Source organism: Heloderma suspectum, chromosome 2 (assembly GCF_057233095.1).
Source record: "Heloderma suspectum isolate Gila_16-S chromosome 2, 16-S_ref, whole genome shotgun sequence".
NCBI lineage: Eukaryota > Metazoa > Chordata > Lepidosauria > Squamata > Helodermatidae > Heloderma > Heloderma suspectum.
The window spans coordinates 170408748-170433122 of NC_139459.1; the positions used below are offsets into that span (position 1 = coordinate 170408748).

The following is a 24375-nucleotide window of genomic DNA, read 5'->3' on the forward strand; positions in this document are numbered from 1 at the left end:
CCATTCAACACCAGGTCAACATCCCCTAGCCTCCTCTTGTCTCCCACCAAAAGTACCTCGGTCTTGTCAGGGTTCAGCTTCAGCCTATTCCTCCCCATCCAGCCACTCACCGTCTCCAGACGTTTGGACAGGGATTCTATGGCCAACCTTGGTGAAGATTTGAATGAGAGGTAGAGCTGCATGTCATCTGCATATTGATGACACTGCACCCCAAACCTCCTGATGATAGCCCCCAGCGGCTTCACATAGATGTTAAATAGCATCGGGGAGAGGATGGAACCCTGTGGCACCCCACAAGTGAGTGGCCATGGGTCTGAAACCTTCTCTCCCAGTGCTACCCTCTGGTACATGCCGGAGAGGAAGGACCGGAACCACCGCAATACGGTGTCTCCAATGCCCAACCCCTCCAGGCGGTCCAGGAGGATACCGTGGTCAACAGTATCAAAAGCCGCTGAGAGGTCGAGGAGAACAAGGAAGGAGCATTCACTCCTATCCAGAGCCCTCCTCATATCATCTACCAAGGCGACCAAGGCCATTTCTGTCCCATGCCCAAGCCTGAAGCCCGACTGAAATGGGTCTAGATAATCAGTTTCTTCCAAGTGTGCCTTCAACTGCACCGCCACCACCCGCTCAATCACCTTGCCCAAAAATGGCAGATTTGAGACTGGGCAAAAGTTGTTCAGAACTTGAGGATCCAAGGAGGGCTTCTTTAAGAGCGGTCTTATCACTGCTTCCTTGAGGGCTGATGGCATCACTCCCTCCTCAAGGGAGGCGTTCACCACCGCCCTGATCCCCTCACCCAGTCTCTCTCTGCAGCCCATAATGAGCCAAGATGGGCAAGGATCAAGTAAGCAGGTGGTCGGCCTTACAGAAGAAAACACCTTGTCCACTTCATCAGGAGGAAGAAGCTGGAACCGATCCCACAAAACCGGTTTGCCACAGGCCACCTCTTGCTCACTAACTGTATCCACAGCGTGCAGAGTAACACACCTAATCTGATCAATTTTATCTGCAAAGTGCCTTGCCAAGGCCTCACAGGAGGCCTTAGAATGCTCCAGTTTAGCCTTGAGAAGAGAAGACTGAGGGGAGATATGATAGTGCTCTTCAAATACTTGAAAGTCTGTCACAGAGAGGAAGGCCAGGATCTCTTCTCGATCATCCCAGAGTGCAGGACACGGAATAATGGGCTCAAGTTACAGGAAGCCAGATTCCGGCTGAACATCAGGAAAAACTGCCTGACTGTAAGAGCAATACGACAATGGAACCAATTACCTGGGGAGGTGGTGGGCTCTCCCACACTGGAGGCCTTCAAGACGAGGCTGGACAGCCATTTGTCAGGGATGCTCTGACTTGGATTCCTGCATTGAGCAGGGGGTTGGACTCGATGGCCTTGTAGGCCCCTTCCAGCCCTACTGTTCTATGATTCTATGAATTGTAGGCTTGCTCCCTTGCTATAAGACTGATGATATGATATTGAAATGTAAGGTTGATTATCTATGCTTACTGAATTGTAATATTGGCAGTGTTATAGGTATAACTTTTAAGTAGAATGATATTTGAAGTTTTTGTGTAATGGAGTTTAAATTTAATCCTTTTAAGTAACTTTTTTATATTTTTTCTTTTTCTTTCTTGCTTTCTTCTTCCTTTTCCTCCTTCTGTTTTTTCCCCCCTTTTTCGTTATTGCTGTGTCCTCCTAAGAACACTGTATTGTTGGAAACTGTAGATAATGAGTAGGTTGTTGCTACTGTTTATTTCATTTATAAAGATAAAAAATAGAATAAAAAATATTTTCAAAAAAGAAAAGATGTACTTCTGGACCAAACACATATTCGTTCCCTGGCTCCCCTCCCTGCTACCTTCCTCCCCTCCATTCATTGCTTCCTCATGTCTTGGAGCATCTCTACACCAGCCTAAAGTCCTGCATTTAAAATGGGGCTTTCTGCTTCTGTTTTAAATGCAGGATCATGACAGACTCCCTTTACATGCGCTTCCTTCCCCCTCTTTCCCCGTCCTTTTCCCCCTTATCTGAGTCTTCCATGTGTTTCATTATACAGCCACTAGATGGTACTGTGGTCTAGATCCTCTTATTGCCGGTTTTCCTTTTTCATTAGGGAATTCAAACGCTGTAATTTGATAGTTCATTATCTCCGATCTTTTAAAAAATGGGATAAAGGTCATTTAGCATGGGAGATGCCCTGTAGGTTGATGATGTCATCTAAAGGACCTGCAAACTTCCATGAGTAACCAATCTCAGTAGCAGGATAAAAGCCCTGTGTGAAGAAGCCCTTGAACTTTAGATTGTAAGCTCCTTGGAGCAGGGATGTGCCTTTTTTTCTGTCGATACTCTGTAATGCACCATCCGTATTTATGGTGCTATATAATGAATCAATTTGATTGATTGATTGACCCTACCCCCTGCTGTACTTTCAGATAAGGAGGAGGAAAAGGAAGAAGGAGACCAGCAGAGCTTGGCAGAGTCCCACCTTGACAAACTGGAGGAGGCTCCCAAGGAGAAGGTACTGCCAATTCCTGATGGAAGCTCCTTCTTCTGTCTTAGCAGGACAAATCCGTGAGTACAACAAGGCTTGAACAAGGGGGAAGAGGGTAGGGTGCCTTTCTACTCCAGTGAGATGTGACCTCAGCTTGTTGTAATTATGCAAAAGTGACGTCCTGAATTTCTCTGTTTTAGAGTCAGGCCTACAAGTGGTCAGCTGGGAGGGCTGGATGTGCAGTCCACTTCTGGCCAAGGTCCAGAACAGCTAATGGAAGTCGGAGGCAGATGCAAAGTAAAAGCAGGCAGCAGAGCTGGCCTGAAACATATCACTGCCTGAGGCAAAGGACAAGATGGGGCCCACCTCCATTCCATGTGCAAAAGCCAACCAAACTGGCAGATGAATCTTTTTCGACACTGGCAGTGGGACAGCATCCTCCACTGCACCTGAGGGCAACAGGCTAGCTTGGTGCAGGGTGGTCTGCATGATGAACACAGCTGTGCTCTCCAGCACCTCATCACTGCTGCCCAGCCCTAGCATTTGCTGCCTAAGGTGGCCACCTCACTGCCTAATGGTAGGGCTGGCCCTGGCAGGCAGAACTCAAGGTCCAGAACAATGAACAGCAATCAGAAGGGCTGGAGGCAGGCACATGGGCAAGGCGAGGTGCTTTTCTAGCAATCCATTACTCTGAGGAACCAAGCCCAACGCAACAGTTCTGTGAAGGCCCCTATTGGCTCTTCTCAATCACCTGGTCTGTTGAGCTACAGTGCCCCTCTTTGGTATTATCTGTGTGGTGCTGCAGCATTCCAGACATCAGGCTCAGAGCTCCCTCCGCCTGTGAGCTGCCCTGGTAGCGCAGAGAGTCAGGGGCAGCCATGGTCCCTGGTTCAAGTTCCGTGGCACCTTACGGGCAGGTATGTAATGTCTATACTACCAAGTCAGTTTTTATAGCCATTTGAGCTGTCATGGCTTCTCCCAAATCTTCCTGGGAACTGTAGTTCTGGTGAGGGTGCTGAGATCTCTAGTGCTGCCAGGGTTCCCTGGGGAGAGGAAAGGATGAACCAGTGTAAGGTTATGGTTCAAATTTGTCAGAGGTCCTGGTTTTGTTGTGGTCCCACTTTGGGGACCTATTAATTTGTGTGTGTGTGTGGGGGGGGACTTGAGATACTGACTGGCTTTTCCTGGGCAGACTCAGTCATTTTATGATCTCATTCAGACCTTGGGTTGCCAGGGTTTACGTTTTAGCCTTCTTTTCAGGGTCTCTGGGAAAAGAAATACAGCCTCAAGGTAAGGGGCCAGAGTCAAAAGGACAGGCTATTTCCAGCCCACCTTCAGAGGTTTTCTGTCGGCTCTCTGCCCATATCCCTCAGGCACACCTCTGAGGCACCAGGCACACCTAGGCTCTTCCCAGAAACTTGCTGCGCTCTGGCTCTACTTGGCCAAGCTCCACCCGCAGATCTGCCAGGATCACCTTTTCGCTCCCCACTCTCCTGCTCGGGGTCTGAGCCTCAGGAGACCTGGCAGCCCTGTCCTGCGCTGCTGACTCTCTAAGATGGCTGCCTTCCCTTCTCCCGCCAGGCTTCGTGTTGGGTGCCACAAGCTGATCCATCACCACATCTTCACCAATCTCATCCTCGTCTTCATCATCCTCAGCAGCATCTCTCTGGCAGCTGAAGATCCTATCCGGGCACACTCGTTTCGCAACAACGTAAGCCCCATGCTGTAGAAATGCAATGGGGTGGAATGGGAGAAAGGTTGTGGGGGCAGCAGCCTCAGTCTCCTCTCCCCACTTTTCACTCTGCTCTTTTTTTCTCACTTTCTCCTCCCCACTTCCCTCCCTGCCCTCTCTCCTTGTTTTCTCCCAATTACTCAGATTCTGGGCTACTTTGACTACGCCTTCACTTCCATCTTCACTGTTGAGATCCTGCTCAAGGTACCAAATCTAAGTAGAGTGAGAAGGAGGGATGAAAATGGGAAGAGCAGCATGGTGGGGGGCAGCCCATCCATTGGAAAGATGAGACGCCAGAGGCCATATCTGCAGAGTGGCCCCAAGCAGCCAGCCCTTCCAGTGGAGTGGGTCTGGGGCTGGAAGGAAGGGGGTCAACAACTGCAGAATGAGCTCCAAGTAACTGTGTCAGTAAGAGTGGGGGTGGGCAGAAGGTAGTGTGCAGTCTGCTGGTAAACCTCTGGCCTATTTCAGTGTGGACTGCTAGGTGCCTGCTGGTTGCTGCAATCCTTGCAAAAAAATACTGGCGTAGGTAGCCCTTGGCCTGATCAGCACCCCTTCTGTCCTTAGGCATGAGTCATGTAACTCAGGTAACACAGATTAGTTATGCCTTAATAGGTAGGAGATCCTGAAGTTGGACTCTTGCTTTTTAAATGTTACTAACAACACTGGGCGGAAGACTAAAATCAGCCTCCCTCAAACAAAATGCTGATGCCTGGAGGTAGCAGACTTGTAGGAAAGGATCAGGCCTATGTATACTCTGCTGCCCCCAAATTAAAATTCTGCACCCAACAAAGCTAAATTCTGCAGCTTCTATAAATCATGCACATTGACAGATACGCATATTTCTTTTCTCCCCCTTGCTTTTGTTAGTCATGAGGAAGGGCAAGGAGTTATGTAGGGCAAGGAATTATGTAGGGCACTGAAGCTCCACTCTAATGACTGGGAATCTAATTCAGCCATCCCTCTGGCTTCTGGGGACTAAATTAAATGTTACATTAAATGTGTAGTGTCTACATGATCCTAATTTTTTATACTCTAGTGTAAGCACATGGAGTCCTCATCCAGACTGGGTCCACCATGTGTGAGCAGGGGGTTAATACCTTCCCTCACCCAGGGACCCAGCCACTTTCCCCCCCTAATCCCCCCCCCATGTGGAGGCTAATTTGAGAAACTGTCCAGAGCACAACCATAAAATGGCTGCCATGGGTGGGCATGGGTAGTAACAAAGGACAAGTAGCCTGCCCAGAGGCATTAATGGGAAGTTAAGATGGCAGTTGCTGAGGCTCCCACTTCGCTTTGAAGCAGTCCAAGCTGCCAGTAAGAAAATATAAAAATGTATTTAGATAAAAATTGGGAGGAGCAGGGTGTCTCGGTGGGCACCAAGAAAGTTGTCTGGGGGCACACTGATGCCCAGAGGCACCACGTTGTCTACCCCTGACCTAGATACTACTGTGAAGGTTTTTGGCTCCTTCAGAGGCAAAAGGAAAAAAGGTCAGGCCTATAGGCCTGGAGTTTTTGTTGGGAGGGGGTATCCCTGAGGGGAGTAGTTTCATTTCCCCAGTTAAGTTTCAATTTCATTTCCCCAGTTAAGTTTAATTTCTTCAGGTTTGAACCTGTACTTTCGGTTTTGAGGAAGGAGAGTATATAAAGAGAGCGAGAGAGCCAGTAAGAGCCAAATCTGAGAGACCAGAGCCTGAAGAGGGAGCAGGAAGAAGCAGCCTGGAAAAGTCTAAGTACAGCTAGGGTAGAGGAACTTGTGTTTTGCATCTTTTATTTTCTTTTAAGGACTTTTGTATCACTCAGCTCTATTGTGTCCATGCCTTTAGTTGTAATTTGCTTGCTTTAATTTACCAGTAAACTCTTGTGGTTAAACCCTGTGTCTAGAGTGTCAATCACCCCACTCCCACAGCCTAAACCCCATGTTATTGGAAATGGGAAGGTAAAAGGAAGAAGGTGGGACTCTTAAGGAGGCAAGAGAACCTTAAAAAGTTGCTCGGGGGGTCCAGGTCATAAGATGGAACCCTGACAACTATGCATTTAACATAGTAACCAGTTTAGTCCTGAGAGTTCACAGGCATTGTCCACACACTTTCAAGTATATCTTTGAAACCTTGAGGCCTAGAAATTTGGTGGTGTGTTTTGTTTTGTTTTAAATGATAACTGAAATTCCCAGGAAGCTGCATTCTGCACCTAATGCCACATTCTGTGAGTTTTCTCTGTTCTCATTAAATTGTGGCCCACACAAAGTCCTGGGTCACGGACAGGCAAAGTATCTGGGGTAGAGCCTGAAGAATTAATGGAAATGGGGAAGCCAGGATTCTTCCAGAATTTCTGGCCGACCCTTTTGGGAGGGATCTGTCATTCTCATGCAGTTTTGCAATGTTCATCTACCCAGCCCTGTCAGTATCCTGCCTCTTCAATACAACTGAATGAAAGGGGTCAGGGAGGCAGGGGTGTTTGGTTAGAGAAAGGCAGCTGGGGAACTAGTCTCACAGCTCCTGAGTCCCAGCCATAGCTGAAGGGAGGAGTGGGGTGGAGCCTGGTGTGTGGCATGGGGTGCTTAGCACATCTCCCTCCTCAGATGACTGCCTACGGTGCCTTCCTACACAAGGGCTCGTTCTGCCGGAATTGGTTCAATCTTCTGGATCTGCTGGTTGTCAGCGTCTCGCTCATCTCCTTTGGCATCCAGTAAGTCTGAAAGGGGAGTGGGCAAAGTCCTTGAGGGGGACCTCAGAAGAAGAAGAATGGAATCACACTAGTCCAGTCCAGGATGAAAGGGCAACACTAGTTTAACTGAGGCATCCACGTGGTGGTTGGTCTTAGCCCAGCAGCTCTCACCCCGCCCTCCCTGTTTCCCCCTCAGCTCCAGCGCCATCTCCGTGGTGAAGATTTTACGAGTCCTGAGGGTGCTTCGTCCTCTCCGAGCCATCAACCGGGCCAAAGGGCTCAAGGTGAGGGACTCGTTTGAAGGGCATATGGTGCCTATGCCCTTATGCCAGCCTTCCCCAACTTGGTGCCCTCCAAATGCTTTGGACTTCAACCCCTATCAGCCCCAGCCAGCATGGCTAATGGCTAGGAAATCTGGGAGTTGTAGTCCAAAACATCTGGAAGGCACCAGGTTGGGGAAGGCTGCTCTAAAATGTGCATCTGGAAGCAGGTCCTACTCCTGCTTCTCACAGCACGTGGGCTATGAAGGTATGGGCCCTGTGTTTCCCTCTTTCTGGCCATCATCTCCATCAGGCGCCATTGAGAGCCGGACCGTGGCCATCTCACCTGCCTCCTTCCCCAACAGCATGTGGTCCAGTGCGTTTTTGTGGCCATCCGCACCATCGGCAACATCATGATAGTCACCACCCTGCTGCAGTTCATGTTTGCTTGCATCGGCGTTCAGCTGTTCAAGGTAAAGACTGAGCATTTCTGTGGGGTGGTTCAGCTGGAGTGAGTCTGCAAGGTCGAGGATGTGTTGAGAGTGAATGCGTTCATGGAGTGTGGCTATGTTTCTTTGGGGCAGGCACCCTAAAACTTTTTCAAATGCCATCACCCTAGCAACCAATCTTAAACCTCATTGCAGAAACCAGTCAGTTGATTTATTCGTTTCAACAATAGCTTATAGCAAAGAAAAACACAAGGTCAAAAGGAAGTAAAGGAGGGGGACCATAGCTCGGCAGCTGAACACATGCTTTGTATGCAGGAGGTTCCAGGTTCAATCCCTGGTATCTCCAGGTAGGGCTGGAAAAAACCCTGCCTGAAACACAGGAGAGCTGCTGCCAGTCAGTGTCAACAGTACTGAGCTAGATGGGCTCCCTATGTTGCACCTAAATACACAAATAAATGCATCGCCATACATGTTACATGGATCAACCAGTCATAGTTGTTACAAACATCTTAAAACAATTCATATCAAGTGGTCTCCGCTACAGAATGTTGCTGTCGTTCTTAAGCTGGTGGGTTGAGACTTTAATTAAGCAGGGTTGTATCACTGATGCTCTGCCCACTTTGGGGAGATACACAGAAAAACAAAACAGTAAGAAACAGGGGAAGAGAAAGGAGAGAGAAAGAACAAGAAGTATGGAGGTCAATGTAGTAAAGGTAAAATAATATAAAGAGAGCAACTAAACATAATGCTTGACATGCGGCTGCTGCTCCCCTTTTCCTGTTAAGTTTAGGCATGCCTACGCATATGCTTTCCTTACCCTCCGCCAGCAACAGCTCAATGAGATAGGCTGGGGAAATGCACAACATGATGATGTCATAGAAGCGGTAAGCATGCCTAAACTTTTCAGGAAGAAGGATGACAACCTCACACTGGGCTGCCATTTTCAGCAGCAGCCACATGTTGAGCATAACATCTAGTTCTACCCAAAGATAAAGCAATAAAAGTGGGTGCCACATTACAGAATGGGGTAAAAGTAGGTCCTGGGTCTGGAAACACTTCTAAGCCACACCCTGTGTGGTCTGCTTTATGAAATAACTCCTTCAAATTTAAGCAGGGACATGGTCAGTGTATGGGGTAGGAGGATAGGAGCTTTCTCAAAAGAGAAAACCTCCTTGCCTTGTCACTGCCTGATCTCCAACCTCCACTTGCTTTTGTCCCCAGGGCAAATTCTACAGCTGCACAGATGAGGCCAAGCACACCCCGGCTGAGTGCAAGTAGGTACCGGCCCTGCCCTGGCAACAATAGGACCCATTGCTTCCCCTAGCTCTCTGGCCCTGCTACTCTTTACTCCAGTACAGATCCCAACTAAATAAGAATAGCAAAATGCTACAGTATGTAAGGATTTTAAATAAATAATAAATAAACTGAGGTCAAAGCTAGAGGCTAGAATTTGGGTTAGTATCAAATAATGGCTGGGGGAACATGGGTGGCTTGTGGGACAAACTAAATGTTGAGGCTCAAACTAGATGTTACATGGGAGATGCCTGCTTTTTAACTTTTTTTTAAACTGAAAAGCAGCCTTGGAGTCTACAGCTATGAGCAGAAGAGTGGCAGGGCGAAAGATGCTGTTTGACTCTTTCCCTTCATGCTGTCTTTCTTCTCAGAATTGGTGTCCCTCCACGAGATGCTTTCCCCTTTTTCTTTTTCCCAGTGTGTGGGGGTGGGCATGGAGGGGGGCGCGAAGCAGCTTCAGCAGGATTATTTTGAACAGATAAGGGGGAAGGGTTACGCAGCTTCTCCCTTTGCTATTCCTCCACTTTCACTGGCAGCTTCCCATGATTGCTTTTCAGTGAACGGGAGAGTGAAAAGGAGAGAGAAAGAATGGATGGGTGTGGGACTATTCATGCACTTCTCTCATGCGGCTTCTCATTTGGCTCTTAGTTAACAGTCAGGGGACTGAGAGGTAGAAAGGAGGATGGCAAGGGTAGTTTTGTAGTTAAAATTTCCAGAGGATACCCTTGTTAGTCTATTGCAGCAAAAATAGCAGAGTCCTGCTTTTGTTTCTTGTTTTTATAGTTAAAGGCATTGTTTTCTGCAGGTGGTAACTGTATCAGGCCTTCGGGTCTAAGATTATGTCTAAATTCAAGTACCCGCATCTACAACCTGACCTATATCTTCTTCTGTCACTTCCCCTTCCCTCCCCCACAATTCCAGGGGCACATTCATCGTGTACAAGGATGGAGATGTGGCTCACCCAATGGTGCGTGAGCGCATGTGGCTCAACAGTGACTTCAACTTCGACAATGTGCTGTCGGGCATGATGGCCCTCTTCACTGTCTCCACTTTCGAGGGCTGGCCAGCGTGAGTTATTGTAGTGGGAAGTGTGTGTGTGTCTGTGACCTACTTGAAACACGCATGCTCTCCTGATGCTCAGCATTCCCAGATTTCTCACATTCTTGTTGTTAAGTGTGAAAGGACTTTGTTCTGCCACCCGCAAAATGTTGTGTTGTTGGCTTTGTTTCTGTCTTCTGCCATAAAGAGAGCGGGGGGGGGGTGATTATCAAACACCAGAAAGGGGATTTACCCCTCTCTTCTCACCCACACTTTCAATGTCTATAAAAACTGCCATGCTGGATTGGACTGATGGCTGGCACCAGGGCTTCACATTTCTGGGACTCCTTGGGCAACTTGGTCTAGGATCAGAGCCTCATGGTTAGCAGGGAACAAGCCACCAGCCAGGTGGGGGCCAGAGCAAGTGGCATAAAGTCCAAGGCAGGCAGAGGCCAAGTTCCAGAAGCAGCAGCCGCTGATGAGCAGGAAGGATGCGGCAGGAGCTCAGTCTGGCAGGATCGTCTTCTCACTAGAAAATGAGTTGCTCAAGCTGAAAACTAGGCCCCAAGATGAAAGCTGTATGGAGCTATGTGGAGCTGTATTGGTCCCTTCCCTGGGTCACCTGAGCAGGTGCAAAGTCATCTGGAGAGGCTTGTGATGCTGTTAAGGTGGAACCTCTGACTAACCCAGTTCAGCTTGCACCTACTTGGGCAAACATCCTGGCTCGGTGGCACAGGAGGTAAGGTACTGGGGCCTGCTGCTAGTCCTTGTCTGAGACCCCCAGCACCTTCCACAAACAGAGAAGATGCCACAGCCTGCTGTGCAGTGGCAAGGAACTCTTGGGTGTCCTCTCGCTGGTGGCAGGGCCCGGCCAGGGTGGAGATAGCGGGTTGTAGCCAAAGGTAACCCTACTTCGCATCAAGCCATTGAAATGAATGGGACTTACATTAGTCCTGACTTATTTAAGTCCCATTCATTGCAATGGGTCTACTCTAAGTAGGACTAACACTGATATAATGCAGTGACTGCTGCCTTTGACCTGGCTGGTCCTGATGCCAAGTGACAGCCAAGATGGTGGTGCTGGCTCTTGGTCAATGGGACCCTTAATGGGTCTGGGTCCTGGCAATTCTGGTGCCAGCACTGTCTGGCAAATGCCTCATGGAGTCTCACAGGTGGGGCAGGATGGCCATGCCCTTACCCTTCAGCTCCCAAAAATCCAGCAGTCAAATGTATTCTGTCTGTGAAATTGAAGCTTGCACTTTTGGCTATGAAAAACCGGTCTCTTCTTTTACCCCTATGCTCTCTATTTATTGCTGCTCTTTCTTCCCCACGCCAGGCTCCTGTACAAGGCCATTGATGCCAATGCAGAAAACAAGGGGCCCATCTACAACTACCGGGTGGAAATCTCCATCTTCTTCATTGTCTACATCATCATCATTGCCTTCTTCATGATGAATATCTTCGTGGGCTTTGTCATCATCACCTTCCGGGCTCAAGGAGAACAGGAATACAAGAACTGTGAACTGGACAAGAACCAGGTATCTGTCTTCATGCTCTGTTGGTGGAAAGAAGCGTTCCCACTTCTACCACAAACAACATTAGTTTAACGCCACATTAACTCATTAACTTCAGCAGTCAAGTACTTTGCCATTTGGCTACCTTCCATGGGGATTAAATTACTGCTCTTTGTCTTTGTCTTGCCCTCCATATGGAGAAGATGTGGTAGCAGTCCCACAACACCTTGCACTGAATAAAGGAATGTGGAGACTTATTCTATTTATTACATTTCTATACCGCCCTATAGCCAAAGCCCTTTGGGCGGTTCACAGCAATTAAAACCATAAAACACAGCACAATAAAATTTAATATAAAACTTTTTAAAGTTTAAAACTACAGTATAAAACCAAAGTAAAAGCCAGCAGCATTGTAAAGATATAAGAATACAATAGCAGATTTAAAAACAATAAAAACTGAAAAACTAAAATGCCTAGGAAAATATGAAGGTGGCGCTGAAAAGACCACAAGACAGGCTTGCTGCCTCTTAAAAGGGCAATTGTTATATTGTAATTTAAATTGTATAAAATTATATTTTATAATTTATAGTATATTGTATTTTATTCTTTTTAATATTTGTATTATCTTTTATATTTTTATGTTCTATGGCATTTTAGTTTTTTAACTGTTTGTAATCTGCCCAGAGAACATTAGTTATTGGGTGGATTAGAAATAAATAGTCAAGTATGTTTGTCAGGATGACAAAATCAGTTGGCTTGCAGTCCAGAACCAGAACTTTGCCTTCGACTACTGTTTCCCCTTGGGATGCTTGCAGTTGCTACTAGATTGTCTGGTGATAAGTCAACACCAAGGTACTCCAATCAACTTTATGGTGGTAAGAGCACATCCAACCATAGTGCCAGTGGTAACACTGTTTGAGCAGATGCACCATATGTACAGTATGATGTTGGCGATGTCTGTTGCTCACAGGGTGGCAAGACTAGTAGCCTCCTTGTGGCCACAATATGGCACATCTGTACGTCCTCCCCGATTCTAGACCAAGCAATGCCAAAAGTGCCAACTTAGGACTGCTGCGCCAACATCCTGGAGGCCCAGTTATTCCTGTTTCTCCCGCCTGGGCTTTGGGCAGCCTTCTGAGATGTCTTGAAGCCATGGTGATGACCAAAGAAGGGGGTCACAGTGCAGGGGTGATGGTGATGGTCGTAGGGTTGGGGAAGCGACTAGGTTTGAGGAGCCAACATTGAAACAGGGAGGCAAAGGCTGAAGATACGGGGAATGTGGTGTGGATTTCAGTGCTGAAAGAGGTGTTTTGCCAGTGGCCATGCAATAGGAAATGGGTTCAGGGAGCTACGGCAAAGAGATCAAGGAAGCTGTCTCTACGTAAGAAGGGTTGCTTCGTCCTTGAGGCCTCTCCTAGCACTATTCTCAGTTTATGGCATGCACCATGAAGGCTGCTGCGACAAGCTTCTTTGTGTGCTGCTGACGGAGGTGCTTGAAAGCGAAAGAGGTTTCCCCATTCCTCACCAGCTGAATGGCTTCCTTCCTCCTTTCCGCAGCGGCAGTGTGTGGAATATGCCTTGAAGGCCCAGCCATTACGGCGCTACATCCCCAAGAACAAATATCAGTACAAATTCTGGTACATAGTCAACTCTACCGGTTTTGAGTACATCATGTTTGTGCTCATCATGCTCAACACCGTTGCGCTGGCTGTACAGGTGAGGATGGTTGGATGACAAGCAAGAAGGGTGGTGTGGGTGGGTAAGGAGAAATCAGTGATGGAGGCCAGTCAAAGCCAAACTAGATAGGAGAGCCAAGTTTGTTTTTCCCTTACCTGCTCTGTTCATGTCTAAAGCTATGAGGGAGGGTCTAATCTTTACCGCAAAAGGAGCATGTAGTTGATACTTCACTACCTTACTTCCCCATGCTCCATCGCCTCAGCCTGGCTCCAATATTGGAAGTGAGCCAGGCTGGAAGCATGCAAGGTAAGGTGATGGTCTACTTTTCCTACCTTAGGGGGGAGGGTTCCACTCCCCTCATCTACATATTCCTTTTGTTGTAAAACATTAGACTCACCCAACCCACAATCCCCAATTTCAGACATCAGTGGAACAGACATGTGAACAAACAAAAGACTGTCCCTGTCCTGTCTAGTTTGTCTCTCAGTGAGCGGACCGTGAACCAGTCAAGTAGGGCTGAGGTGATAGGGCACACAGTTCGGTATGTTAAGAGGTCTGAGGGCACATGATACAGCCACTTTGCTGAAGCTAAGCTGGTCTGGGTTTGGTCACTGCCTGGAAGGGAGACCTCCTGGGAACCCCATGGAACTGCCTTGCGTTCCATGATGGAAGGAAGGCGGGATATAAGTATACCAATTAGTTTAATTTTAAGAGACACAGAGACCACAGGCCTAAAGCAGACAAGACCCACTTTGGTGTGGGAGAGTTCTGTGTGGCAGGAAAGAGAAAGGGACAGGTTTGGTCTGAGGGGCTGGAGTAACCAGGCCTGCAGTGATGAGAGGAACCAGGACTTTGTCTTGCAAGTGTTGAGAAAATGATATGCGATGGCTGTGAGATGCTGGGCCTTTCAGGGCGAAGAAACTTGTGTGGGAGAAGAGTTCATGGGGGCAGGCACTTTTGGTATGAAAGGAGGCCATCCCAAGTGGTGAATATGAGAAGGTGGGGTTCGGCTGCATGCTGGAAGGTAGAGCCACTATTAAACGGGGGTGGACACACGTGGCAGGATTCCTCCCACAGCCTTGCTTTGGCAGGATGCCTTACCAGTGCTGTGACCAGTGGCAAGTTTCAATGGCAAGTTTCTTTAGGACTGAGATCCAGAAGGCATGCATGAAGAAGGGACAGGCAAATTCATGATCTGAAGTCAAGGCATTATTCAATCTGAAGAGAAGTCAGTGGAGATGCCAGAGGTGGCAGTGAAGTGGGGGAAGCCAAGGTGGGACCCAGCATCAGGGTAGGAAAGTAGGTGAGGAAGACAAGGCCGAGTCCATGGGAGAAACTTGCTGAAAGCTTTGTGTGCAAGCAAAGCAGTGTCCTGGCAGACCAGCCTATTCCTACAAATGACGACCAGTGGGAAGGCCTCTTGTTGCTACCCAATCCATGCATGGTCGCAGAAGGAGGAGGAAGACCAAAAGAACATGGGAGAACCAGTCTTTTGAGCCTGCAGTTGGATCTTGTAAGGCAATTTGCAACAGCTCCCAGCTTGAGATGCCAGCACACCCAAGATACTCCTGCCTGTTTTGTGCCTTGTCTCCTTCTCCAGCACTATGAACAGTCCCAGCCCTTTAATTACGTCATGGACCTGTTGAACATGGTCTTCACAGGCCTCTTCACTGTCGAGATGGTGCTGAAGATCATCGCCTTCAAGCCCAAGGTTTGGGAGTTGGGGGTTTTTTCCCAAGAGTTGTTTCGCTTAGGGGATTCTTACCCCTGCGCCTATTGAACATCATTGAGGGTTCAAGTTCAGCTCCAAAGCCTGCCATGAATCCTGGCATTAGGCCACTTTGCCCAGTAGCCTTCAACTGAGCCATAACCCTTGCAGCGTTTGAGCTTGTCCATGCAAGCGGTTCTTGTTTCAGTCTTCTGCATTAACAACAATCACTTGCTCTAATGGAGAGCATGAGAGGCAAAATCCTGGCGCCAGGATTTTGTGGGCTGTCGGGCAAGGCCCCCTTATCCCAGGAGAGGCAGGGCATTCAATCCAAGAATTTTCTCACATTGCTCCTGACATTCTTGGTTGCTCCGTGCAAAAGCAAGGATGGAAGCTGCGGGCCATTTGCCAGTCTTCTGTTCCTAGCAAAGGCCTGACCGTACCCATCTTTGGAACCAGGCACTAGCAAGAGAGGCTGAAGAAGGGCAAATGTAAACCTCCTGTGGGAAAATGCCCTTTTGTGCCAAGAATCTAGTTTGGGGATTTATGGTGTCTGCAAGGGCAGACGTATACATCTTTGCATGAGATTCTGAAACCTGTCATATTACTGCAAATGAGCTCGCTGACGATTTGCTCGCCTTCTGTGTTTCAAGGTAACACTTCAAAGGAGAACAGGGAGACTGGGAGACTTGTGTGCCCGTTCGTGCCAGTGGAGGTCCCCCCCCCTTTTAGCCCCCGCGGGGTGTCTGTGAGTGAATTTAAAGGAAAAAAGCAGCTGGGTGGGAAAGCTTGAACCTCCTCTCCCTGTATGTGGTGGTCCTGATCATGCTGACACAGAAGTAAATAAAAGAGTGGGGATCATATGCACAGTACATATATAATGTCACGTGTAGTTTAGCCCACAGATGGTATCCTTAAGCAGTCATTCTCAAAGGATCTGAAAAAATTGCAAGGAGTGGCAAGCTATGTGTAAGACAGATAAGGCCTGAACAGTGGAGGGCTTTCTAGGTCAGAACATCACCGTGAATTGTGCCCAGAAGAGAACAAGGAGCCAGTGTGGTCATTGGTGTATGCGCACAATGCAGTCCCAGAGGACCCCATTCCTATTAGGAGAAATCCTGGGCCATTTTGCTCAGATTTATATAATGCTAGAAGCTGCTGGAAGAGGGGTGGGGGGACGGGTGTATGTGGGCCTAGCTGTGATTGCCTTTCACAAGGATCCATGCAGGATTGGTCCTAGGGGGGGGGGCGCTTTTTCTGTTGTTCTCTTCCAGCACTACTTCTGTGATGCGTGGAACACCTTTGATGCTCTGATCGTGGTCGGGAGCATCGTGGACATTGCCGTTACCGAAGTCAACGTGAGTCGTCGCCATCATCACAAAAGTCCCATAAAACGACCTAATTTTTCCTCTCCTTGTAGCAACTACCTGTGTGGGGTTGAGGCACAATTCCAGAAAAGCTATTGATGGGGTTTGAAAGCGTTGAATGGGATGAATGCCGTGAACACTTGAATCTTTCTGCTGAATGTATAATGCCAACGTAGCTCCACTGCCACTATGAGGGCTAGAAACTTGCTTTGAAAGAAAGAAAGAAAGAAAGAAAGAAAGAAAGAAAGAAAGAAAGATCGAAATTCCATCCCAGATACCAGCTTCTGTTCAAAATGTTGCATATGCATAATGCAGGAAACAAAACCTGCACTATGTAGGTTTTACTTGTTTTACATTTTCGGTGTAAAACATCCCTAGGAGTTCATTTACCCATGCACTTTTACGATCATCCATCTCTTTATCTTTTGTTTATCCGTCTTTGCATCCATTCTGCTATTTCTTTTGTCTCTCACCTATTCTCCACCGTGCTGCTGCTTCCCATTGGATGTTATGAAACATGATGCTGTCTTCACCATTGTTGTCGTCGTCATCATCATCATCAATCACGGATCTCATTTTCTTCATTACCCTCTGTTAGAATGGAGGGCATGTTGGAGAGGTATCTCACCTGTATTTCATCTCAAGAAGGTTTGGGGTGTGAGCTATGGAAGGGTTGACTATGGCAAAGCTAAGTGTACACAACAGACAAATCCATAAGAGAGTCCATGTATGTTGCAGTGGCTAAAGCGGCCTTTCCCATCCTGGTGCTCTCCAGATGTGTTGGCTTACAACTCCCATGATTCCTAGCCAGCATGGAATCATGGGGGTTGCAGTCCAATGCTTTTGGAGGGCCCCAGGATGGAGAAGGCTGGGGCAGAGTGCCAGTCTAGGACGGGGAGGCCCAGGTTCACTCAGCACTGAAGCTCACTGGGCGACCTTGCTCCAGTCATTATCTTCCAGCCCATCCTTCCTTACAGGGTTGTTCTGAGGATAAAATGGGGCATGCAGAGTATGCCATGTATGCCACTTTGAATTCCTGAGAGGAAAGGCAGGATACAAATTTAACAAATAAGTGTCTGCAGGAGGTATAGGCTTGGGGGTAACGAAGGAGTCCTGTAGGAAGGGATGGGGGTACATTGATTGATGTAGGAAACCCAGATGCCTTGGGGGTTGCAAGTGATAATGGAAATGGCCTTCAAGTTCAGGGAAATAGGTGCAGATGCTGCACATGAACATACGTGCCAAGCTCTGAGTGTGCTTTTTCTTGGGACAACGTGTGTGTCATTGGTGAAGAGCTGAAACTGATGTGCGGTCATCAGGCCTGGCATGGATGGTCAAGACGGGGGCTGGTGGGGCAAGATAGAGGTGAAGCCAAGCAACAGTGCACAAGGTGCAGCAAAGGCAGGAGTCTCCCAGTTGCCCAAACCAGGCAGCCAGTATGTCCCAGAAGCTTTTATCGTGTAACTTGTTCTGGGCTGTTGACCTAAGGAAGCTCCGTTGGTCTCCCTGTAATCCCCTCCTTTGGCCAGTGCTGGTCAAAGGCCGGAGGCCCACCTGACATGTCTGAGCTGCTGGATTTGGGTCCTGATGCTGAGCCTATACCTGGGTGAATGAATATTGCATTTGCATAGGGCAGTGGTGGGCAAATCGTGGCCCTCAGATGTTGCTGGACTGCAACTCCCATGATCCCTCACTATAGGTGACGCTGGCCAGGGCTGAGGAGAGTTGCAGTCCAACAACACCTGCCCACTCCTGCCCTACGCAAGCACAATATTCATTCACCCAGGTATAGGCCCAGCAACAGGACCCAGGCAAGGCATGTGAACATTGCAAGATTACACAGTGCTTGCATGCAGAAGTCGCCGTGGTAGCATGGGAGTATTGGCATGGTGTGCGCAAGCATTGCAGGGGACGATTGATGGTGCTGTATCAAGGCTGGCCCCAAAGGATGGGCAGGCCTGGTTTGGTAGGCATCATCATTGCCCCATCTCAAATGCGGGGCCTTCATTGTCCTTGTTGCTGGATCCAGCCCCACTGCTCTTGCTGCCACTTTCCCAGGCTGTACTTCCCTCCCCCTCTCCCCACTCATGTTTTGCTGCTCATGGATGCAGGGGAAAGGAGAGTAGCATGGTTGCCTAGCAACTGCGCAGCACTGTTCCCCTTAATCCTGGACCAGTGAAATGCCTGGGCCAAGGGGAAAGCAGGCAGCCATGCACCTGAGAAAAGATGCAACAGCTGTGCTTAACAGTGGACTGGTTGCTCTGCTGTGCAGGGCAGATGCTGGGGGCATGTGCCTCATTTGCCTTAAGGCATTCACAGCCCTGTCATTGGTGGATATGTGAATATCGGTGGCTGGGATAAGTATTAGCTATAAGAGTTAAATGGAGCCACCATGTACAGGTGCAGTGTACCTCTGAGCTCCAGATGCTTTGGGCAGACAACAGGAAATGGCTGTCACCTCCATGCTCCAGTGGTGGACTTCTGGAGACTGCTGGCCTCTGTTGGAAACTGATTGCTGGGCTAGCTGAACCCTGGTCTGATCCAGTGAGGCAGTTGGGTGCATTTAGTGTCTGTGCACCAAACTACGTCTGCATGTGTATGTTTTCTAGGGTTCTTTGGCCTGAATATCTGGTTTCAATCTCCACAGAGCTCAGAGGACAGTTCCCGCATCTCCATCACGTTCTTCCGTCTCTTCCGCGTCATGCGCCTGGTCAAGCTGCTCAGCAAAGGGGAGGGTATCCGCACCCTGCTCTGGACCTTCATCAAATCCTTCCAGGTCAGCAGTTTCCCTGGGAGGAGAATGGCCTTTGCCTCCCCTGTGGATCTGGGACTGTAGATCCCAGCATGCATTGCTCTGTCCTTAGGCAGGAAGGAGAAGAGCATGCTGGGGAACACTGAGTGTTTGTGCCAATAGGAGCAGCTTTTGGTAGGACGTGCTGGGTAGCTGGCCAAACCAGGAGCCTTTGGGCCTGGCAGCTGGGTGGGCAGATTCAGTCCTCCGAATTCACTGTGTCGGTTTTCCCTCCAGGCTTTGCCATATGTTGCCCTTCTCATTGCCATGATCTTCTTCATCTATGCCGTCATTGGCATGCAGGTGAGCACAGAACCTCCCCCACCGTTCGCCAGTGCTTGCGAGAAGCAAACTGGTCCGTGCGCAGCTCTGAGTGACTCGTGTGCTCAGCGGCAGCCATGGATGAGCTTGCTGGAACAGTGTGCCCTCATTGTGCAAGGCCCTGGGTGCGTAACGGGCACATGCTTCAAAAACTGGGGCATTCAACAGGCGCGCTTGTGCATGTCAGCGAGTGTGTGCAACAGAAGTGCATTTGTGTACACACGTGTATGTATGTATGTATGTATATGCTGTTCCAACCAGAGTACCACATACGTGTTTGTAGTATGCAGGTTAAGCAGGCGATGTGTGTGAGGAACGTATGTGAACGTTCGCTTACTCCCATATATGGGCAGGGCTTGGATCAAGCACACAGGAGCCAGAAAGCCAGATCTTGCTGATTCCTGGAAGCATAGTCCTGCTTCCTGCCGTAGCTCTAGCAGCATGGAATTGCTGTTTCTCAACCTCCACTCCTGTACAAGGAGGCAAGTTGGGAGGAGGGCCGAGCTGTTTGCCTTCCAGTTTGTGTCAGAAACATGCAGCATTTGGAATCTATTCATTGCGTCCTGGCATGGCCCTGAGAGTGGCTTCCTCGCCTTTCAGACCTTTGGCAAAGTGGCCATGCAGGATGGTACACCAATCAATCGCAACAACAACTTCCAGACCTTCCCACAGGCTGTGCTGCTGCTTTTCAGGTATCTCTTCCTCCTCCTTCTCACGCTCATTCTTCCACTTTGACTGAGAACAGCACGTTTCCTCGTTCTCCTTCCCCTCCCTGCATATAGTTGAGATTATAATGTATGATGATGCAGAATAAGGTGAGGGCCCCTAATTATCCAGGGGCTCTTTTCCTTCCTTTTAGTTCACTTCAGCCTCGGGACATATCAGAAATAAAAGCAAGGGCTGTTATTTCAGGATAGGGAAGAGGGGAGAGAAGGGATGCAAGGGTACATGATGCTGGGCTAGATGGACCCTTGATCTGGTCCAGCAGGGCTCTTATTATGTTCTCAAATGTAAGAATATTTGTGGTTATTTCTCTTTTGATACCTCAAACTAATGACACCAATGTTGTCAACACAGGTCAAACAGTGTCCCCCTCCCTCACACACACACACACGCGCGCGCGCACACAGCCTCGGGACACGGACACACCTGAAAGCAAAAATATTTGGGCCTTTGGCAAACATAGGCCCACTGAATTCTTTATCACGAACCCTCAGTTGTAGACTCGATGAGTTGACCAACATGGATAGCTGCTCCTGAGGATCTAGACAGGTGGGCGACTACCTTGCCCACCTCCGTCCCTGAAGGGCATCCTAGCAAACCACAAGAAGGCTATTTGTGCCAGCTCCCCCTCCCCTCAGTGGGCTCTGCTCCAAGCGCCAGGCAGACTCCTTCACCCTCTTCCTTCACATGCCATCCCTCCAGGTGTGCCACAGGGGAAGCCTGGCAGGAGATCATGCTGGCCAGCTTGCCGGGAAAACGCTGCGACCCTGAGTCCGATTACGAGCCTGGGGAGGAGTTCACTTGTGGCAGCAACTTTGCCATCATCTACTTCATCAGCTTCTTCATGCTCTGCGCCTTCCTGGTGAGATTCTGCAACAGTGAGAGGCTTACCCTGCCCTTCCCTATGGCCTCATCAGCTGCAGCCAGCCCCCCGACACAGGGTCCCCGTCTACCCTACAAAGCCCACATCCCCGTCCTCCTAGCCTTTGGGGGGTTTGTGCCTGTTGCCAGCCATGCTGCCTGCAGGCCAAAGTGGGCGTCACACACACAGGCAGTGTGTGAGCCATCTCTGCAAGTGGTGTCTTGGTTTGTTTTTAATGGCGAGCTGCCTCAGAAGCTGAAGCAGACGAGCAGCCGGGCTTTGCATGTGTGTCTGCGTAACACTTTCCAGGCCCACCATTTGCCTGCTCAGAATTGCCTCCTGCTTCCAGCTGCCTTCTTAGCTGCCCTTGCCCAGAGAAGATGGTAAAATGTTTCCCCATTGTCTCTGCCTTGCTAACAGATCAGAGAATTGCAGCAGCAGCAGCAGCACGGCAACAATGTAGTGTTTCAGAGCATAATCGCTTTGGGTGGTGCTCCTGCACCTCATGCCATACCTGATTTACCCCCTTGCTTTCACCACTGCCTCTGGCATGCTTAATTTACCCATGCTTCATTGCTAAAATGAGGGACACTAAGGCCCATAGCCATCCTCCAAAGTGACAACCTTCCTCCCTAATCCTAGACATGCGATTAGTGTTGGAAGGAAATGGCCACAGTACATGTTCTAAGGCTCTCTCTCTCTCTGTCTCTCTCTTTCTCTCTCTCTCTCCATGTTGTTGTTGTGCCCATTCCAAGGCCAAGCCAACCACTGAAAACAGTTTCCATAAGGAAGAGTTGATGAGCCCTGGCTCATACGACACCCTGTAACATCCACCTTTTCGATTTTGGCTGCAGTCCTATGCACACTTACTTGGGAGTAAGCCTCATTCAACTCAGTGTGACTTACTTCTGAGTAAACATTCATACAGCTTTTCCACATGGCATGTATCGTGTGCTCATCATTCCCTACTCATGATTGTTTATAGGTTCTTTGGATGACGTTGTGACCCTCAAGTTTTAGCGAGTTTTTTTAGAGCAGGGAAAATGCGGCATTTAATTGTGAAAGCGAAAGAAGCTGCCTTTTTCACTTGAGTATTTGCACTATTCTGCTATACCACAGTGCCACCTAGAGGTAATATACTGGAAAAGCAGGAAAGGAAATGCTGTTTGTGTAGTGCTCAGGTCTCAGTTCTGTGACAAAAACTGAAAGTAGATACAGTGGATTAATAACCAATTAACAGCCTCGTGTAGAAAAGCTCATAGGCTCAGGTTGTTTGCCTCTGAAGTCTTGATCTCCCTGCCTGTCATGGGCACTTTAGGAGTATCCACTGACCTCTGTCTCACCCCTCCTAGATTATTAACCTCTTTGTTGCTGTCATCATGGACAATTTTGACTATCTCACTCGAGATTGGTCCATTCTGGGCCCCCACCATCTTGATGAGTTCAAGAGGATCTGGTCAGAGTATGATCCAGCGGCCAAGTAAGAGACACACCTCTTTTACCTGTACTACTGGGAACATGCAGTGGTATGCCTGGATATGCCAGTAGTCCTGGACCTTTCCTTCAGAGGCAGCAGAGCGAGGTCTTTACCTTCCCTTGTCTGAACTGCAGAGATCAAGTGATACAGTGTCCTGAAATCCCAGTTCCTACCGCTAGAGGCAATAGCAGGATATTACTTTAATATTTTGCAGTTTTACAGGGTACCACCGGGGCAGTAAAAATTGTTTTTGGAGTTGTCACTTCCCGACCCTGAGGGATGGAGCTCGAGGACAGGTTGGTGCTGGTTCTGCCTGATTTGGATCTTTTTAAGAAGCAGGTGCCATTCCTCAGTCATGACTCCACCATCCTGGTCTGCCACCACTTGTAGTCCCAGTGAGGGAAGCAGTGTCCACTGGGAACACACCAATGGCCATGCTGGCTGGGGCTTATGGTAGTTGTAGTCCAAAGCGTCTGGAGGGCATCAGGTCAGCGGAGGCTGATGTAAGCAAACAAAGCAATAAATAATGCTTCTATTCCTCCAGGGGCCGCATCAAGCACCTGGATGTGGTGGCCCTCCTACGCCGGATACAGCCACCCCTGGGCTTTGGGAAACTCTGTCCCCACCGAGTAGCCTGCAAGGTAATTCCAGAGACCCTTGCTAGTGGGACGCCTGGGACCTCTCTTGCTAGGGGAATAAAGTCCAGTGGCAGAGTCCTAGCCCCTCAGCCTGGGACCTCGCCCTTGATTCCTTCTGTGGCTCAAGAAGGGACTCGTGTCCAGTGGGTTACAGTGGGGAGCTGGAGAGGGGAGCTGGAATGGGGAGGAGGCAAGGATCCTTGGTTCAATGTATTTGTCCCCGCAGAGGCTGGTGGCTATGAACATGCCTCTCAGCTCAGACGGAATGGTCACCTTCAACGCCACCCTCTTTGCCCTGGTGCGGACGTCCCTTAAGATCAAGACTGAAGGTGAGGTGCAAGACAGTTCTTGTGGCTCTTGTTCTTCTCTAGTAGATGCAGAGTGGTTACTTCCTGATGAGGAAATGCATTTTACATATGTTCAGAGCCACTCTTTTCTCTGGGCACCATCACTAGGTTTTCACAAGCCCGGTTGCCAGCAGCAAATGCCCACCCCTCTTGAGAATGCCCCTGTCCCACATGCCCAACACAACAATTCCCTTCCCGGAGACCTTAGGGGAGGGGAGGCTTCTCTCCTTTTCTCCCTGGCTTTTGCAGTATAAGAGGGAGGGAAGGTGTCGGAGGGATCACCAGCAACCACAGATAATAGCTGGCTATTCAGCTAAGGCAGTGTATCCAGGCCCCTGACGTTACGTAATCCAGGGCAGAGCACTAACATAAAAAATCAGGTCTCTTCCCAGGCTCCACCCTTCCTGTTCCCCGAGAAAATGTTCTTTGGATAGTTAAGTGCCACTCCCTAGGCTGTAGACTAGCCTTCCCTAACCTGGTGTCCTCCATATGTTTTTGACTACATCTCCCATCATCCCTGACCATTGGCCATGCTGGTTGGGGCTGATAGGAGTTGCAGTCCAAAACATTTGGAGGGACCCACAATGGGGAAGGCTGCTGTAGGCCATGAAGTTAGCTTGTCCAATCCAGAAGTCATTGCCCCATCCACAGTTTTTCTTGTCCTGGCTTTACCCTACACCTATTTGGGTCAGACATTCACCCACCCATTCACACCTTTCAGTTCTAAAGGCACCCCCCTGTGGTGACCGTGGGTACTACAGTGGCTCCTTCTACAAGAATCTGGAAGATGGATTTGAAAGTCTCTTTCTGCCCCACTCTTGTAGGAGAACTGGATGTGGCCAATAAGGAGCTCCGCACTGTCATCAAAAAGATCTGGAAACGGACCAAGCCTAAAATATTGGATGAGGTGATGCCCCCACCAGAAGGTTCGTGCCCTTGTCCTAGCAACTAATCCACCCTCTCCAGATATTTCTAGAGTGTCAAGAGAGATGTGGGTAGGGGAGATTAGAGACCATGTTCAC

The 24375-nt window shown here is 49.0% G+C and overlaps 1 protein-coding gene across 1 annotated transcript in view; it reads left to right on the forward strand.

Moving 5' to 3' along the window:
* CACNA1F (calcium voltage-gated channel subunit alpha1 F) overlaps positions 1-24375 on the forward strand; it is an 81381-nt gene that overhangs the window by 45425 nt on the left and 11581 nt on the right. Inside the window, exons 20-40 of the mRNA XM_084835956.1 lie at positions 2431-2569; positions 4071-4200; positions 4366-4425; positions 6803-6909; positions 7085-7172; positions 7514-7621; positions 8819-8871; positions 9812-9958; positions 11265-11466; positions 13000-13158; positions 14720-14830; positions 16102-16185; positions 16793-16813; positions 18842-18970; positions 19223-19288; positions 19907-19998; positions 20732-20891; positions 22244-22371; positions 22913-23009; positions 23233-23335; positions 24178-24279. Of these exons, the coding sequence (XP_084692082.1) occupies positions 2431-2569; positions 4071-4200; positions 4366-4425; positions 6803-6909; positions 7085-7172; positions 7514-7621; positions 8819-8871; positions 9812-9958; positions 11265-11466; positions 13000-13158; positions 14720-14830; positions 16102-16185; positions 16793-16813; positions 18842-18970; positions 19223-19288; positions 19907-19998; positions 20732-20891; positions 22244-22371; positions 22913-23009; positions 23233-23335; positions 24178-24279 (2286 nt within the window). The remainder of the gene's footprint in view (positions 1-2430; positions 2570-4070; positions 4201-4365; positions 4426-6802; positions 6910-7084; positions 7173-7513; positions 7622-8818; positions 8872-9811; positions 9959-11264; positions 11467-12999; positions 13159-14719; positions 14831-16101; positions 16186-16792; positions 16814-18841; positions 18971-19222; positions 19289-19906; positions 19999-20731; positions 20892-22243; positions 22372-22912; positions 23010-23232; positions 23336-24177; positions 24280-24375) is intronic.